The sequence below is a fragment of the Piliocolobus tephrosceles genome, chromosome 20 (genome assembly GCF_002776525.5).
Source record: "Piliocolobus tephrosceles isolate RC106 chromosome 20, ASM277652v3, whole genome shotgun sequence".
NCBI classification, from domain to species: domain Eukaryota; kingdom Metazoa; phylum Chordata; class Mammalia; order Primates; family Cercopithecidae; genus Piliocolobus; species Piliocolobus tephrosceles.
The window spans coordinates 42023727-42041242 of NC_045453.1; the positions used below are offsets into that span (position 1 = coordinate 42023727).

A 17516-nucleotide genomic window follows, 5' to 3' on the forward strand; every position below is an offset into this window, starting at 1 on the left:
CTTATTACAGCGAAAAAACTGGCCGGGCATGGTGGCTCATGCCTGTAATCCCAGCACTTTGGGATGCTGAGGTGGGCAGATCATCTGAGGTCCAGAGTTCAAGACCAGCCTGGTCAATATGGTGAAACCCCATCTCTACTAAAAATACAAAAAATTTAGCTGGGTGTGGTGGCATACACATGTAATCTCAGCTACTGGGGAGGCTGGGGCAGGAGAATCGCTTGAACCCAGGAGGCAGAGGTTGCAATGAGCTGAGATTGCACCACTGTACTCCAACCTGGGTGACAGAGGGGGACTTCATCTCAAACTAATAATAATAATAATAAAAAAGTGAAAAAACTGATCATGTATCTTGTGTAGCAGAGCCGTCATTGGAGTTTTCTGTCAAAACCATCTAAGATAAAAAGTTACCTTGCCAAGATTATCACCTTGCACAAAAGCAGAGAGAGGCTGGGTCTGCCTTCTGGGTCAGCCACTGATGAGCTTTAAAAGCTTGGATGAGCTTGAGCAGGTATAAAATAGAGAGAACCTCACCTTCCCTAGCTCTCCTACACCAAGTTACAAGGATAAAATGAGATAATATAAATAAAAATCCTTTGAAATGGAAAAAGCACTAAACAAAATACAAGATATGAAGCATGGTGATGTGTGCTCATTTGAAACAAGAATTTTAGTTCATATTTTAGAGAAATTATATTTACTTTAACTTGAGACTTTCATCAGGCAAGAAAAGTAACAGATCACAGTACATTTAGAATTTTCTCTGGAGCCTCCATTCTTTGTTGTTGTTGATAGGAAGATGGCAGCAAAATGTGTTGATGACTCTTTTCTTAGATATAATGAGCTGTTGATGATTTGTGACTCAATCCCTGGAAGTTATCTGGAAGTCTACAATGCCAGCTCCCTGGTGAAAATTTCATAAAGAATCATCCTTGTGTCAATGAACATAAAGCTGACTTTCAAAAATAAACAAGGCACAGAAGATAAGTTTTCCTATTTCTTTTACTTACCACCTGTCCTAGATTGACTGATTTTAGGTAAAAATATTAAAGGAGGTAGACAGAAGTAGGACTTCTTTTAGTGCCCATATCTCTGTGGGCTCTTGCTAGAGATATACTAGCTTATGTGTGTTTTTAAGTCCAGGGTTCAGTTTAAATTTTGAATTTCATTGCTCCATAAAGTTTCTAAGTCATTTTCCATTCATTCTATGTAGGAAACATTAGTAGCACAGAGCCACTCAGGAACACACTGGAAGGGACTACATCTTTTCAACTTGTTCTTCATTACAATAGCCACAGGGGAAAAAATATTTTTAAATGTTCAGGACTTACTTTGTGTTTGGTGCTGAGTTAAGCACAACACATAGATTCTAACATTTAATCATCCCCTCAGTTCTTTGGGTTAGATACTATTTTTATCGCCATTTTATATATGAGAATATTCAGCCATAAAAAGGCAATTTAGGACCAGGTGTGATGGCTCACACCTGTAATCCCAGCACTCTGGGAGGCCGAGGCAGGTGAATTACCTGAGGTCAGGACTTCAAGACCAGCCTATTCAACATGGCAAAATGCTGTCTCTACTAAAAATACAAAAATTAGCTGGGTGTGGTGGCAGTTGCCTGTAATCCCAGCTACTCTGGAGGCTGAGACAGGAGAATCACTTGAACCCAGGAGGCGGAGGTTGCAGTGAGCCAAGATCACAACATTGTACTCCAGCCTGGGTGACAAGAGTTAAACTACATCTCCAAAAAAAAAAAAAAAAAGGCCATTTAGTGCTGCTTTCAAAGAAGAATTTAAGCATTGGAAAATGACAATGACAACTTATGGTCCCAGACTGTCTCACACTGATAAGTTCCTTCAGAACTCTCCCATGGTAGAGTTCTTCTCTGAGAAGCATGGCAAGCAAGGCTTCACTGTTAAACAATAAGGATCCCAAATCTCTTTTGGGAAGGGTGTTGTTATCATCAGAACAAAAGGGAAACTCCTCTACCTGTGGCTTTGCAAGTTCTCTATGATAAGTGCGTGTGTTCAGATGAGGTCTAGACGCTGTGCACTGGGTTTATGCATTCAGGAGAAAAGCTTAGCCAAGTTGCTGCCTTCTGTTGTCTAGACTGACAAGTCCTTTGCCACCAGCCAAGTGCTCCTTTTCCCATTTCTGAACAATCTTGTCATAATCTTTCAGACAGGAAAAAGCATAGCAATTTGAACTACCCTGATTTTACCCTAGGAAGATTCAAGTTGGTGGAAGGCCGACACAAAGGAAAAAAAAATTGCTAACAGTGATGATCAACATTTATTGAGTGTTAAGTTGACTGTGCAAAGCACCCTACATGGCTTATCTCAGTGAAACTTCACAACCCCCCCCTCCCCCCGCCGTGTGGGAGGTATTACTATTATGCTCATTTTACAAATGAAGAAATCCAGCTGTAGAGAAGTGAATTGATGTACCCACGGTAACTTGCCTGCCTGCATCTGTCTTCTGTAAGAATCCAAATATGTAACCTCAAAGATACCCACGGATACAGTAAGACCTCACTAAATTAAAACATCAAAGTTTGAGATTACCTAATTGAATGTGGTGAAAATCTTGATAGAGACAATATTTTTAAATTGATATCATTTCATATAGCTAGAAGTAACTTAAGCAAGTTAAAAATGACTACTTGCAACAGACCTATACTATATTATGATTTGTCAAAGACAAAAACACAGAAGCACTGAAAGTTGGGATTAAAACTTCAAAGCATATAAAACTTCCCGAGTTCTTGATTTGAAAAATTCACTTGTCATATTTGGCTGTGTGTGTGTGTGCGTGTGTGTAAAACCTGAAACACTAGTAATTATTTCACCGTAACTTACATCTACTCTAGCAATGAACATTCAAGAAGTGAGCATCCTCAATGTGGGAGCCCTAAAGCCCCAAGTCCAGTATGTCTAACTCCACCCCTGCACTGTGACTATCTGTGCTTGTAGATACTTGCAAAAGGATGTAACCAACTATGGAACTACTCCTTAAGAACTGGGGAAGGAAATATAAAGTACCCTATCTAGTTCCATCACTTAGCAAAGAGCGCAATGTGTATAAAGCATAGATTTAATTTTCCAGTGTGTCCCTATGATATCCACTGTACCTTGACTTCTTCGGACACTTAGCTCTTGTGGTGGTTCCAGAACATCATCAGGATGGGGGAAACAGAGTCCGTGGAAAGGGCCCAAGTCAAAGCACTCATGTAGCAGTTGCATGTTCACTCTTGAGCATACACTCATGAACCCAACAGCTGTGCCTTCCACCTGAAATATCCAAAACACCTTGTTATTCTTTTTTTTGAGACAGAGTCTCGCTCTATCGCCCAGGCTGGAGTGCAGTGGTATATCTCAGCTCACCACAACCTCCGCCTCCTGGGTTCAAGCGATTCTCTTGCCCCAGCCTCCTGTGTAGCCATGTTGGCCAGGATGGTCTTGAAGTCCTGACCTCAAGTGATCTGCCCACCTCGGCCTCCCAAAGTGCTGGGATTACAGGCATGAGCCACCGCACCCAGTCCAAAACACTTCATTACTTTATCAGAGGTCAAATGATTCTCATCAGGAAACCTCCAAAGCCCTCAGTATGTGGTCGGCTGGTGGTTCGGCAGGCACCTTGAGATTTAAGGGAGGCATGAGTGTCTTCCTTAAGTACATAAAACATGCTCAAAAATGTCCCAATAAGTGACCACTGGGGACACACCTAGTGGTGCATAAGTAACAGGGAAATTGCCAGAGTTCTTGACCCTTCAACCATTGGGATACTTGCCCTCTGCTCAGACCCTGCCGCTGCCTGCTCCATATCCTCTGCCATTTGGTGTCATGTGTTTTTACCCCAACATAAGCCTGGTGCTTCTGTCTACTTTCTTCCCCTCTGCCATGCACATTTCTCAGGAATAGAATATAGGTCATATATTTCTCAGGAATATAGGTCATTGTTCCGGTGCCCATGTGATCAGCCCCCAGTACAGAGAAAGTCCATGGACCCTAGCTCCTTATCAGATAGAAACTCTTCAATTTGTCTTGAACTCACTTATTTAACTGAATAGTCTGATGGGGAGGAGATATTAGGGAAGGAAGTTTGGTGGAAAATGTTCGAGTGAAGTAAACTTGAGTCAGGCTGGGTTGGTTCACCAGGTGGGTCTCATCTGCAAACATCTAACTTCCCATCACCCCGAAAAGCTGGTTCTGAAGCTCCTGCAGTTGTCCCCATGATTTTCGGTCTTTGATGAGTAATACATAGGTGAGAAGATGAGTAACTAGCTGATCTGAACCCTGGTTGGGTACCAGGTACCTGATTGGTACCAAAACATTAGAAATTAACAACAGACTTTAATTCTATCATATTCCACATTGAGAGACGGTTGTGACTGAAACTCCTTATTATATCTCTTAAGTAATTCTGTATTTCATTGTTTTCTGCAAGGAAAGTATTTAAAATTTTAAAAGAGAGAGAAAATACATAGTCCTTTGAATTTCACATAAAATAATTATTAAGTAGATTTTAAGTAAATTCTGATTGACTGATTAGACTCTGATAGCTGTTATTACAAACCTACATTTACTGGGTCCTATCTCTCAAGTGTTCAGACTTTTAGATAACCATTGCATTCAGAAAGTAGCAGAACTCAATAATCACAGGCATTTTCTATTCCCAAGAATGCAGCATCTTTCCATAAATGCCCAGTCAGAGAAAATGGTTAATGCTTTAACCTCCTAAAACAGAGAATCAGGCTACAATAATACTGTTTTTAAAATGACACCAAAAAGAATTAGGTATTAAACTACTATTTGTTCTCGAACATGTCTCCCAGTTAAAAATCATTTGTTCTCAAATGTGTTTGCAAAATAAAAGTGAGACTTCCTCTATTTTCTCCTCAAAACTGAAATACAAAGGGTATTTTTAAAAATTAATTTTTTCACGTATATTCCTTTCTTTACAGTCCCCCTAAAATGATACTGCTGAAAAAGCCTGGATTTACACAGCTGTTTTATAAAGCCATTGACACTTTAATAAAAGTCCAAAATAAACATTTTAATTTTTTTCCCAAATAACAAGTGATTGTTTGTCTTGTTTGCACTCGTGAACAAAGGCTGCATAGCCGCAGTTGTCTGGCTTCTCTGTAATTTCAGGCCCAAGACTCAGCAGACGCTGATTAACCAATCCATCTACCATATGTGCAGAAAGAGACGGCCAGCCTCACTCTCGGCAGGGAAAATTGGCATCCATCTTGGTTCACATGGAGATGTCCTTCTAATCCACAGCCGCGCTGGCGCAACACAACTTCGATGGCCTGAAATACCTTTTGCTGGCTTCACAGCGAGCTGCATGTGCATGATAAGAATGTATTATTTATAAGACCGCTGTTAGTAATGAGCTATTACACTAATGGCTCATTGTGTTTGGAATTTGATTTCAAATGGCATGGATCACACATTCTGATGAAAATGAGAAAAACATGTTTTGCCATTAGGAACAAAGATTTAACGTTCTCCAATTCTACAACCTGTTATATTCCCATCATTCATCCAGGGTTGTAACAATTTACAAAAGTTCACAATTACAGACTACAACAGAGCAAGGACATATTGTGGAAGTGTCTGCTTTTTCCTTTGAGTTTCTTTCAAATAACTGATTTGAGACTGTTCTTAAATATGAATCTGCAGGAGTATCCAAATGCATTCTTGTGTATGCACTGAAAAAAATAAATGGATTTAATGGACTTTTTTAACTTGTACAACAGAAAAGCATTGATTGCTGGCTGTTATCTATCTTCCTGGTGACAGAAGTACTTTCCACCACAAGTGTCTTCAATTATCTTCTACTGGAGAACAAAACTGAAGGTTTTGTTTTTCTTGCTTGTCCTGTAAAGATCTACATCATGACACATAAGGTTTAGATTGCTGGAAAACTACATGTACTGTGGCCTTGTCTTCCCAAACAGGTCCATATTCCACCATGAGGGTTTTGCCCTCATTGTGACCACTGCTGGCTCTGATCCTCTCCTCCTGATGCCAAGCGCATGGCTGACCTGGCAGGCTCTCCCTGCCTGCAGGTCAGTGGTGCCTACTCGGACCACTGCTGCCCACACCATGGATGATGCCAAAGCAGACGCTCTGCCCATCTGTCACTAGGAGCCGCCGTTGGCCTCCAACTACCCTTCCCTAAAACCTCAGCTTGGAGTAAACACCAGATGTCAAGGTAAGCCAGGGTACAGTTATGACAAGGAACTTGTATGAAGTTATGGCCCCAAACTCCTCCAAACTAGCTATCAAGCCAAAGAAAGTCCTTGTAACTAAAAACCCTTTCAGTCGTAAGGGTTTCCCACAGGGCACAGCCTTGCCCTCAGGCATGCTGCGTACATGGCCTGGAACTGCCATGGCTGTTCAGAAAGAGACAAACTTGATGGACTTCTGTTTCCTCTGGTTGACGGTGGTTGCCTTAAAGTAACATGTGCCTGTAAATGCCTAATCAGCATTCCAGTGGGGGAGGGCGGAAGCCCAGATCTGTAGCATTTGCCGATTTCTGAGGTATAAGCACTCTCATCATGGCCGATGGGGGGAAAGCCCAGATTTGTAGCTTCTGCCGATTTCTGAGGTGCAAGCACTCGCATCATGGCCAATGTCAAGTGAACAGTGTGATCTCACTAAACATGTAGTTGGGAGGGAGTGCACAGTAGCTAGCCATTATTTCTTACATCCACTGTACAGAGACCATAGACATTTTTTTAAAAAATCCTCAAGAGCATGGAGAATAGCAAAAAAAAATTGAAGGTGATGAATTTCAAGTATTTATTAACTTTGTTTTAATATAGTTTATTACATTGTATGTTTCTATAATTTAATTTTTAATAATAGCTGTATTTAACAAGCAGTTTGCAGAGTTCCTGAAGATTTACAGTCAGCCCTTGAGAGCCAGAGCAAGCTGGCTCCAGCACACCATGGCCTAAAAGGCCCCTAGGGAGGCAGGAAAAAGGATAGCAACAGCATTGATCTTGAACCCGAAAAGGCTTCAGACGTCAGACATGGCTCACTTCAGATTAGAGGTCCCCTCCCAGATCCCAGCCCACAGTCTTGTTTCTGCCCTTCCATTTGAAGATCGAGGTCTGTGGTCTCCCCTCCACAGAACACAAAGCCTCTGATGCTTGAGGCAGCACAGCCTCTGGAAGGAGATGGGGCTGGATGCCCTCTGCCTCTTTCAAGACACCAAAGAATCCTTGCAGGGTTGGAACCTCAGTTTTCAGCCTACGGCTTTGCTCTGATGTTTACACACACTGAAAGTGTGAAACATATGGCAAGAGAGAGAAAGAATGTGGGGGAAGAGGTCATTGCGGCTTCTCTACAAAGCACTGACTCAAGTGATTCAGACTAAAACTAGTACCTCGAAACCAAATAATTGAAAGCCTTCCAAAAACAAAGACCCTGATTAAACCTGATGAGTAAAGTCTGGTCATGAAAATCCTTACTGGGGTCTGTATGAATCATTTCACTTCTCAGGAGTTTCTGTCTAATTGTGTAAAGACAAGCTTTCCAAATGGTGCTGCTAGGCCCAAATGCTTCCAACCCTCCATTCTGTGGCTAGCCTGGTAGCCTGGGGCTAATGGCTAAATGAGAATACGTGAAATCAGGTAGTTGAGAAACCATGACAAAACCTAAATATGAGAAAATAAAATAAACATTTAAAAAATAAAATAAATAAAAATTCTTCCAATGTAGTACTTCAGAATCTAATTTCCAGGGCCAATTGTCAGCTTCAGAAACTAATACCCACATGTTTATAAAGTCATGTCATTCTCACCAGGTGTGTTTTACCCTCATGTAGATGAGTGTTTCACCACCTGGACTGCACATTGGAATCATCTGGGGAGATTTTTAAAAATTCAGATTGAGGCCAGGCATGGTGGCTCATGCCTGCAACCCCAGGACTTTGGGAGGACTGCAGGAGGACTGCAGTTTAAGACAAGTCTGGGCAACATAGTGAGACTCTGTGTCTAAAATTAAAACTAAACATATGGATTATGTCTCACCCCCAAAAGATTCATTTAATTGGCCCAAGGGTACCCCTGCAACAGGATTTTTAAAAATGGATATAATTGACATAATTCAACTACCATAAAAACAACCCTTTAAGAAATACACAATTCAAGCCTAGTGCAGTGGCTCACACCTGTAATTCCAACACTTTTGGAGGCCAAGGTGGGCAGATGACTTGAGGACAAGAGTTTGAGACCAGCCTGGTCAACATGGCAAAACCCCATCTCTACTAAAAATACAAAAAGTAGCCAGTGTGGTGGCAGGCACCTGTAATCCCAGCTATTTGGGAGGCTGAGGCAGGAGAATCGCTTGAACCCAAGAGGTGGAGGTTGCAGTCAGCCAAGATCACACCACTGCACTCCAACCTGGGCAACAGAGCAAGACTGTGTCCCCCCAAAAAAAAAGAAAAGAAAAGAAAAACACAATTCAGTGGTTTTTAATATATTCACAAAATTGTACACTCATCACCACTATCTAATCCCAGAACATTTTCATCCCCCCACCAACCGATGCCTATGCCCAATATTAGTCACTTCTCTTTCCCCTTTCCCTCCAGACACTAATCTACCTTCTGTCTCTAGAGAAGTGTCTATTCTAGGCTTTCATCTAAATGCCATCATACAATACGTGGTCTTTATGACCGACTTCTTTTCCTTAGCATCGTTTTCAAGGTTCTGACATGCTGTAGCATGTATCAGTGCTTCATTCTTCTATTTCCTAGTACTATTCCCTCGTATGGGTATGCCACAACTTGTTTATCTAGTCATCAGTAGATAGATATTTGGCCTATCTCTACTTTTTGGCTATTATGAAAAATGCTGCTATGAACATTTGCATACAAGTCTTTGTGTGGACATGTGTTTTCAATTCTGTGTATGGAATTGCTGGGTCAAATGGTAACTCTTATGTTTAACTTTTGGAGAAAATGTCAGACTTTTTTCCAAAATGGCCATGGCATTTTATATTCCTACCAGCAATGAATGAGGGTTCCAGTTTCTCCACATCCTTGCCAACATCTGCTATTGTCCTGCTTTTTGATTCTAACTCTCCTAGTGGAGGTAAAGTGGTATCTTACTGTGATTTTGATTTGCCTTTCCTTAATGACTAATGGTGTTGAATGTCTTTTCACGTGCTTATTGGCCAATTGTATCTTTTGTTTATTCATTTTTTTGAAATGTGTCTATTCAAATCATTTGCCCACATTTTATGTGGATTATTTTTCTATTGTTGTGAGAGTTCTTTGTATATATTCTGGATCCAAGTCATTGGCATGGTATGGATAGTTAAAAGCCTCCCAAGTGATCTGCATATGTGCCAAGTTTGAGAACCACTGATGTAGAACAAAGCCTCAAACTGCTCATGTCATCCAAATAAGATAACTTTTCATTCCTAGTTTCAAGAAAAGTAATATTCTTTAAACAGCTCTTATAGTTTTAACAAATAATGAGTAGATGAAGAACCATGAATTAGAGGGTATGGGCTGTCTTTTGGGCCCAATAGTATAGGCCTTCTGATTTGTTTGGAAAAGCTAGAAATTCCAAATATTATACAGACTTTCATAATTTTTACATTAGCTGCTAATTCAAAAATATTTACTCATATATAACTTGAATCAAATCATGAGAAAACATTGCACAAATTCAAAATGAGACGTTCTACAGAATGTCTGACCTGTACTCTTCAAAACTGTAATTGTCATGGAAGATAAAGGCTGATTGGAGAATTGTTCTAGATTTAAAAAGGCTGAAGAAACAGAGCACCTGAATGCAATGAATGGCCTGGAATTACCTCTGCCATAAAGGACATTCCTGGTACTGTCAGAAAAATCTGAATAAAGTCTGTAGATTAGATAAAAGAATTGCAGGAACTACTTGGGTGCGGTGGCTCACTCCTGTAACCCATCACTTTGGGAGGCCAAGGCAGGCAGATCACCTGAGGTCAGGAGTTCACCTCAGGTCAGCCTGGCCAACATGGTGAAACCCCATCTCTACTAAAAATATAAAAGTTAGCTGGGCGTGGTGGCACACACCTGTAATCCCAGCTACTTGGGAGGCTAAAGTAGGACAATCACTTGAACCCGAGAGGCGGAGGTTGCAGTAAGCCGAGATCATGATAGTGCACTCCAGTCTGGGTGACAGAGCAAGGCTCCATCTCAAAAAAATAAAAAAATAAAAGAATTATAGGAATCATAATTACTTGCCTTTGATCATTGTATTGCAGTTATCTAAGAGAGAGCCCTTGTTTTTAGGAAATATACATTGAAATACTTAGAGGTAAAGGGGCATCATGTATGCAACTTACTCTCAAATGGTTCAGAATTACATGAGAGAGAGAGAAAGCCAGTGAGAGAGAAAGAGGGGGGTGGGGAATTAGAAAGGATGAACAAGAGAATAAAACAAATGGGGCTGGATGATAACATTTGGGGAATCTGGGTAGTTATAAACTTTCTTTAAGTGTGAAACTATGTCAAAACAAAACGTTAAAAAAAAATACCTCTCCAACTCAAACAAAATCCATCTGCCAGCAGAACGCTGGTGTGTGACTTCTGAAGTCTGAGATTTGGGGATTCTCAGAAATCCCCCTATGCACCCCTGGGGGGTCTTTTCCATTCCCTCTCACTCTAGGAACAAGGCAAGAATCTACAGCACCCTGGGCATCTGGGAGGACCTCGCAAAAGACAGCCTAAAGTCAGTAACCCAGGGGAGGAAGCTGGCCTGGCGTACCACCTGGAAGGGCAGTGGGAGGGCCGGGGTGGCCAGGGAGACAATGGCAGCTCTAGGGGTGCCCAGCAACACAAGAGCAACACCACTCACATCCCTCCTTCCTCTCACTAAGTGTGTCCCCACATGGATCAGTCACTAACCTCACACACAACGGCATGATTCTCTTCATCTTGGGCCTCTATTAGTTCGGCCAGGAAGTATTCACCGTAAGTTTCTTTCAGAATTGTGTCATAGCGCATAAATATTGGCATGAGATCGTCATGGTCTTCCACCCTGTTTAATAGAAAGGCTGAAGTTCAGTGTTCGTTCACTCATTTTTTTCCTTCAACGGGGCACCAACTATGTGCCAGACCCTGTTCTAAGTGCTGGGGCTACAGCAACACTCATGGTATCAACTTTCCTTCTTCTTCTTTTTTTTTTTTTTTTGAGAGGGAGTCTAACTCTGTTTCCAGGCTCGAGTGCAGTGGCACAATCTCGGCTCATTGCAACCTCAGCCTCCCAGGTTCAAGCGATTCTCCTGCCTCAGCCTCCTGAGTAGCTGGGACTACAGGCACATACCACCACACCCAGCTAATTTTTGTATTTTTAGTAGAGATAGGGTTTCACCATGTTGGCCAGGATGGTCTCTATCTCCTGACCTCGTGATCTGCCCGCCTCAGCCTCCCAGAGTGCTGGGATTACAGGCGTGAGCCACCATTCCTGGCCTGAACTTCCCTTCTAATAGGAGAAACAGACAATAAAGATGTAACCAATTTAGACAATTCTAAACATTTCAAATAATGATACATGCTTTGGGATAGAGAGTGAGAGGGTCAAGTGGTCAGGGAGGACCTCTGTGAGGAGGGTCATCTGAGCTGAGAGCAGAATGAAGAGAAAGGGAGGAAGCTATATTGAAACCTAGAAGTGGAACATTGCAGGCAGAGGGAACACAGTTGGCATGTGTGGGTGTGGGATGCAGGGAAGCACTTGTCATGGGCCAAGGGACAAGAGACTAGGGGCAGCACTTCCCAAGGATGTTCTAAGAAACACCACTATGATATTGTCCTGAGCATCCTTCCAGCCCAAATAATTCCAGTGCCTAAAACAATAACCTGTATAAGTCTCTTCCTGCTTCATAGTTACATATTAAAGACTCTGAGAAGCACTACAGTAAGAATATTTAACCTTGTTTATTCATTTTTCAAACATTGGCCCATGGAATCCTTTATTCCTGAGATGTCTCTACACTTGCCATGGAAGGGAAGGCTGGTGAGGTGATGGAGCACTGCTCACCCTCCTGGGGACATCCACTCCGCTTCCATGCTCAGGACCCTTTACAGAGACCTTGACAACTAGTTGGGGACGGGGGGCGGCGGCAGGTGGGGACAAGAACCAGATTTATTGCAACTTGGGGAGGCTGGCTCCTGTGTTCCATCTTGCCGCAGGATTTAACACTCCTTTTTTCTTTTTAGCACATTCTTGGGTAAATTTAGTGCTATTTTTTACCTGTCTGGGATGTTCTTATACTTTTTTTTTCGGATACTCTTCCTGTAAAAATGTTTCAGCTTTGTGTTATTTTTTTCTAGTATATCTGCTTTGGCTACTAATGTCTATTTCCTCCCCCCGGAGCTTTACCATGCTACCATCTTCATCATCCCATTTTGTCTTCTAATATGTTCTCTTTGACATTAATAGGAGCTCCATCTACTGAGTGATCAGTATATATATATATATAAAGCTCAGGGCTTTATCTGGATGATTTCTGCTACTGTGTTTCTCATAGCGATCCCAGGAGGGTGGCACTGCCATTTTCACTTTGCAGAGGGAGGAGAGCAAGGCTCATGGGGATGAGGAAATGCTTTGCCTAAGATGACAGAAACAGTTGGTAGCAGAGCCGTGATATGAGCTCTGGTCTAGTGACTTAAGCTCTGCCTTCACACTCTGCTAAGCTGACAATGCACTTCAAAAATCCTCCTTTATTTAGACTCTTCCTTTGAAAATTTGCAGCAGGAAGCAAAAGAGTTGAGGGGGGGAGTCCTCGGCTAGGGGTCAGAGGTCAGAGGTTATCATCCAGCCAGCCCTGCCACCACTCCTCCTGCCCCTGCAGGAACGAATCCCCTGATCCTGCCACAGGTGTACTCCCTAAGTGTAAATTCTTTAAACTGGATGACCCCATGCACTCTGGATGAAAATCTTCACCCTGCTCCCAGGATGAAACCTTTGCCTCTGTGGACACAAGTATAATGGTTGAAATGATGCTGGTTTTTCATTAAAAATAGTAAGTATCTCGATGGAACAACTACACAGTTGAAAAACCAGGTCTCTGGTCTATAAAACTTCAGAGGTAAGGAGGGAGCCAGCCAACAAGACCATGGTACAAGGAGGAAAACACACACACAGAAGATGAGAACTCAGGATGGAAGGGACCATCACCATGACTCCTCAGGTTGAATCTTCTCGTTAACCTCTCGATACGGTTTGGCTGTGTCCTCACCCAAATCTCATCCTGAACTGTAGTTCCCATAATCCCCACATGTCATAGAGGGGACCTGGTGGGAGGTAACTGAATCATGGGGGCAGTTTCCCCCATGCTATTCTCGTGATAGTGAGAAGGTTCTCACGAGATATGATGGTTTTAGAAGGGGTCTCCCCTTTCACTCGGCTCTCATTCTTCTTTCCTGCTGCCTTGTGAAGAAAGACACGTTTGCTTCCCCTTCCACCATGATTGTAAGTTTCCTGAGGCCTCCCCAGCGCTGCGGAACTGTGAGTCAATTAAACCTCTTTCCTTTATAAATAGCCCAGTCTCAGGTATGTCCTTACAGCAGTGGGAGAATGGACTAATACACCTCTTGTCAAAACTCTCTGGAAGGAGAGACAGCAAAGGGTCATTATCCAGGCAACCAGATCCTTTGTTTTCTTAAACTGTCAACCTGGCCCTGACGTCATCACCACCAAACAGTCTTATTCCATCATGCAAGGGCATCAGCAGGAATTTCTAGTGATGAGGCAAAATCAGGGAGCCAGAAACAAATGTCAACCGTTTTTTGAATGGGTATGACTGTACTGCTGATGCTGCAGTCACTTTTCAAGCTATTTCAGCCCTGCAATAATTTACCAAAGGAAGGCCTTGACCACTTGTCTGTTTATTTCTGCATGTGATCACTGAGCATTATCAGTGGTCACCTGTGGCCCAGGGGACTGAGGGACCACCATAAATGCATTAAGTCATATGGTGCTCTTGAAAATATTAGAAATAAAATGATACAGCATAGTGGTCACAGCCTGAGCAGGGGAGCCAGGCTGCCTGTGTCTGGATCCTGCTTCTGCCCAGCTGTGACCTTGGGTACTTTACCTCTCTGTGTTACTGTGTGTGCATCTGTCATAAAAATAGCAAATGTTTAAAAAGATCATGTGCAATGTTATTGTTATTATCATTATTACTTAGGTAGGAGAAACCAAAAAGAACTGCAGAACTTCTACAGTCAGTGGGTGGAATGAGAGAGTTTCTTACTACAGAAGCTTGAATCACTGCACTCACTACCCGTTGACTACTGTAAGGAGAAACTCTGTCATTCCATCTACCATCACCAATCTTCTTAAAACCCTGCTTTCTTCATCTTACTTTAAAACTTTTCCATGCAGCCATAAGAAATAATGAAATCATGTCCTTCGCAGCAACATGGTTGCAGCTGAAGGTCATTACCCTAAGCGAATTAACGCAGGAACAAAAAAAAAAAACAAATACTGCATGTTCTCACTCATAAGTAGGAGCTAAACAATGGGCACTCATGGACATAAAGATGGTAACAATAGACACTGGGCACTTCTAGGGAGGGGAGAGAAGGAGCAGGGTATGGGTTGAAAAACTGTTGAGTACTATGCTCAGTACCTGGGTGATGGGATCAATTGTACCCCAAACCTCAGCATCACGCAACATACCCAGGTAACAAACCTACACATGTACCCACTAAATCTAAAATAAAAGTTGAAATTAGTTTTGAAAAACTCCACTTTTGCAAGCTCCCCACTGTTTCTGGGATGGGCACAAAATTCTTTGCCTCCATCTTTCCACCCTAGTCACCAATAATCATACGAGTTAATTCACTTACTGTCTCTAGAAGGAGACTTCACCATCTTCCCTCCTTCCCACCTCTATTCCCAGCCAGTGCTCTGACCCCCTTGCCCATCCCCAATTCCAGCATCCCCAAAGCTCATCTCCACCCTACACCCTCCAGTGACTCTTCTCTCCCAACCTCCTTTCCCAGGAACCCAATGATGGGATCATCACTGGATATGTATCATCCAGTTCTGGTACTAATTCTTATAGCCAAGGTGTAGCATCTTCCCAACCAGGGAAAATGTTCTTTAGGGACACAGAAGGAATTCTGTAGCAGTTCTGTAGCATGTAGCCCAACAGCAATAGCCAACGTGAACCGGGCTCGTACCTTGTGCTGAGACCTTGTCAAGGGTCCTATTTACAGTGACAGCAGTGAAGGGCAGAATTTTTATGCCCAAGGGGCAGCATCTGGGCAGTCTGAACCTATGGTTCCATGCTGGTGGCATCATAGCCCCTATGCTTAGCCTTCTGATGCTACTAAGAAACTGGCAAAGTCACTTCAATGCTAAGCCTTGGTTTTCTCATGTACAAAAAACAGGTAGGGACAAGAATAGCTGCAAGTTCCAAATGACGCATTAAAGCCTGCTCTCTGGGGCACAGTAAGTCCTTAGCAAGTGTTTGTTCTCCACATGAGCCCTCAGAACCTTGGCAGAAAAAGCCTAGAACATTCTGCTGCCTTCCAGGAACAACTCACTTCCCCACTTAACCTGCCAAAAGGGTATTGCTAATAAGAGGTGGTGGCTTTTCTCTGTAAGAAGAGTCCTTGATGATATTGGCTAAAAATAATCTGTAAAAAATTCTAGGAGAAAGTAGTCAACAAATCCATTTTCAAACATTTTGCCAAAAATAAAAGGTTGCATCAATATTTATTAACAGACATTTTAAATAATGGAAAAATAATTCAATAACCTAATCATTTTAAGTGAATGAAGACAGCAATCACACACAATCAACTGTGCACCATAGGCTTTTATTTATACGATGGACACAAAAATATTACTCTACAGCTATAAACATCAGGAATAAAGGTTCCAGGAGACCCAGAGCCCTAGGCCTGCTCATGAAACCGAGCAGCCCATTAACAAAGTTATCCATAATCATACCTCAACACGAATTCTTCTGGGAAAAACAGAAAAACATCCAAATCTGGGAGTTCTGAAGAGGCTCTCTCTTAAGCCCTTCCCCAAAATGGATAAAGAGGAACTTGTTCTGCTAAATGCATTCCTTGGGGTAATTGATAATTTATGATCTCGCATCAGCCCGAGTGCTAATGATAAAGTATGACATCAGCCTCACATAGTCTCAAATGGCATATGACAAAGTCCAGCCCCACAGAAACAAAACACCCCAGCTATGGAAAACAACTCATGTAGTCAAATGTTTCAACGTGAGTGTTCTGAGGCAATGAGTGCTGCCTGTCAAAGTCAGGATGCAAGAAGAGCCACTGTGAATTTGGCGCGGCAGCGCCACGTGCCCTGGCGTTGACATGCCGCACAGTGTTCCAGTGGTGATGACGATGAGTTCACAGATCAACACAGAGTGCAATGGAAATAGTACAATTCTCTGAGTGAAAAGCAAAGTTACTTTATATCTTCCATTCAGAATGTGACTTGAGAGGGGGCACCAATGTGCTTGTTAATGTCATCAATTATACAATATTTTATTTCAACTTCTCTGGAGGAAACAAACGGTCACCTCATAAAGACTTATCAATCTCTCAGACACCCAGATTTCCATCAGACTCTGAAAACTGTGCCATGTGAAATGGAGTTGAACCCACACCTTAAGAAAATCGACCACCTCTCCAGGACACCCTACTTGGGAAATGGGTGTCTTCTAAGTCCACAGCTAGTAATGAGCTGGTAGCTCTCACTGGCTTCCTGGGAGCTGGGGAGAAGTGAGGACAAACTCCCTCAGCACTTCCACCAGTCGGTTAGCTGGGCTTGCTAGGAGCACCACGACGTCTAGGCCATGCAGAGCTCTCCCTTGCAGCCTGATGGGTCTCTGGGTGACACGCAGATCCTGAGATTGCTTCATTGCCTCCACGGTCTGGCTGCTGCACTACATGATTACGGTTCCAGAGGAAAACTTGCAGGCCTGCTTCCCTCGAGTCTGAGAGGTGTGCATCACTTCCCTGCAAGCACAGAAGCCACTGCGAATGCACAGACGGAAAGCTCACACTTAAGGACTGGAGTGACAGCAGCAGCAGCAGGCCACCTCTTCTGGATGCACCTCTGCATCCAGAATCCTGGCACAGCCTCCTCGTTTCTGTCTGATGATAGTCTCCATATCCAGAGAGGATTTGCATTTCACTAGCTGGACTTTAAAAGGTACAGTTGTAAAAGGAATTCTGTTGTCACTTCAAACGCCATCAATATATTTCTTCAAACCTGTGTGTGTGTGTGTGTATTTTAAGAAACCAGTGAAGAAAGAAAAAGAGTCACAGAAAATCTAATTTAGTGGTAGTGCCAGAGAATGCAGTGTGTTCTAGTTACGCCAACTCTTTACCATGAACACTGTCTCAGTGTAGGGTAGGAGAACCCAAGATCAGCACCAACTAGATTGTTCTTTGACTTCAGATATGCAAAACCAAGCACCTTTTTTCTTTCTAAGATCTCTTGTGACCTCTAGTGGTCTTCT

At 42.6% G+C, this 17516-nt stretch overlaps 1 protein-coding gene across 2 annotated transcripts in view; it reads right to left on the reverse strand.

Moving 5' to 3' along the window:
* The window catches only part of CFAP61 (cilia and flagella associated protein 61), a 295737-nt gene that overhangs the window by 249478 nt on the left and 28743 nt on the right, over positions 1-17516 (reverse strand). For both annotated transcript variants that reach the window (XM_023217758.2, XM_023217759.1), the window contains 2 exons: positions 10921-11053; positions 3134-3293 (listed from right to left, as the gene is read on the reverse strand). In XM_023217758.2, the coding sequence (XP_023073526.1) occupies positions 3134-3293; positions 10921-11053 (293 nt within the window). The remainder of the gene's footprint in view (positions 1-3133; positions 3294-10920; positions 11054-17516) is intronic.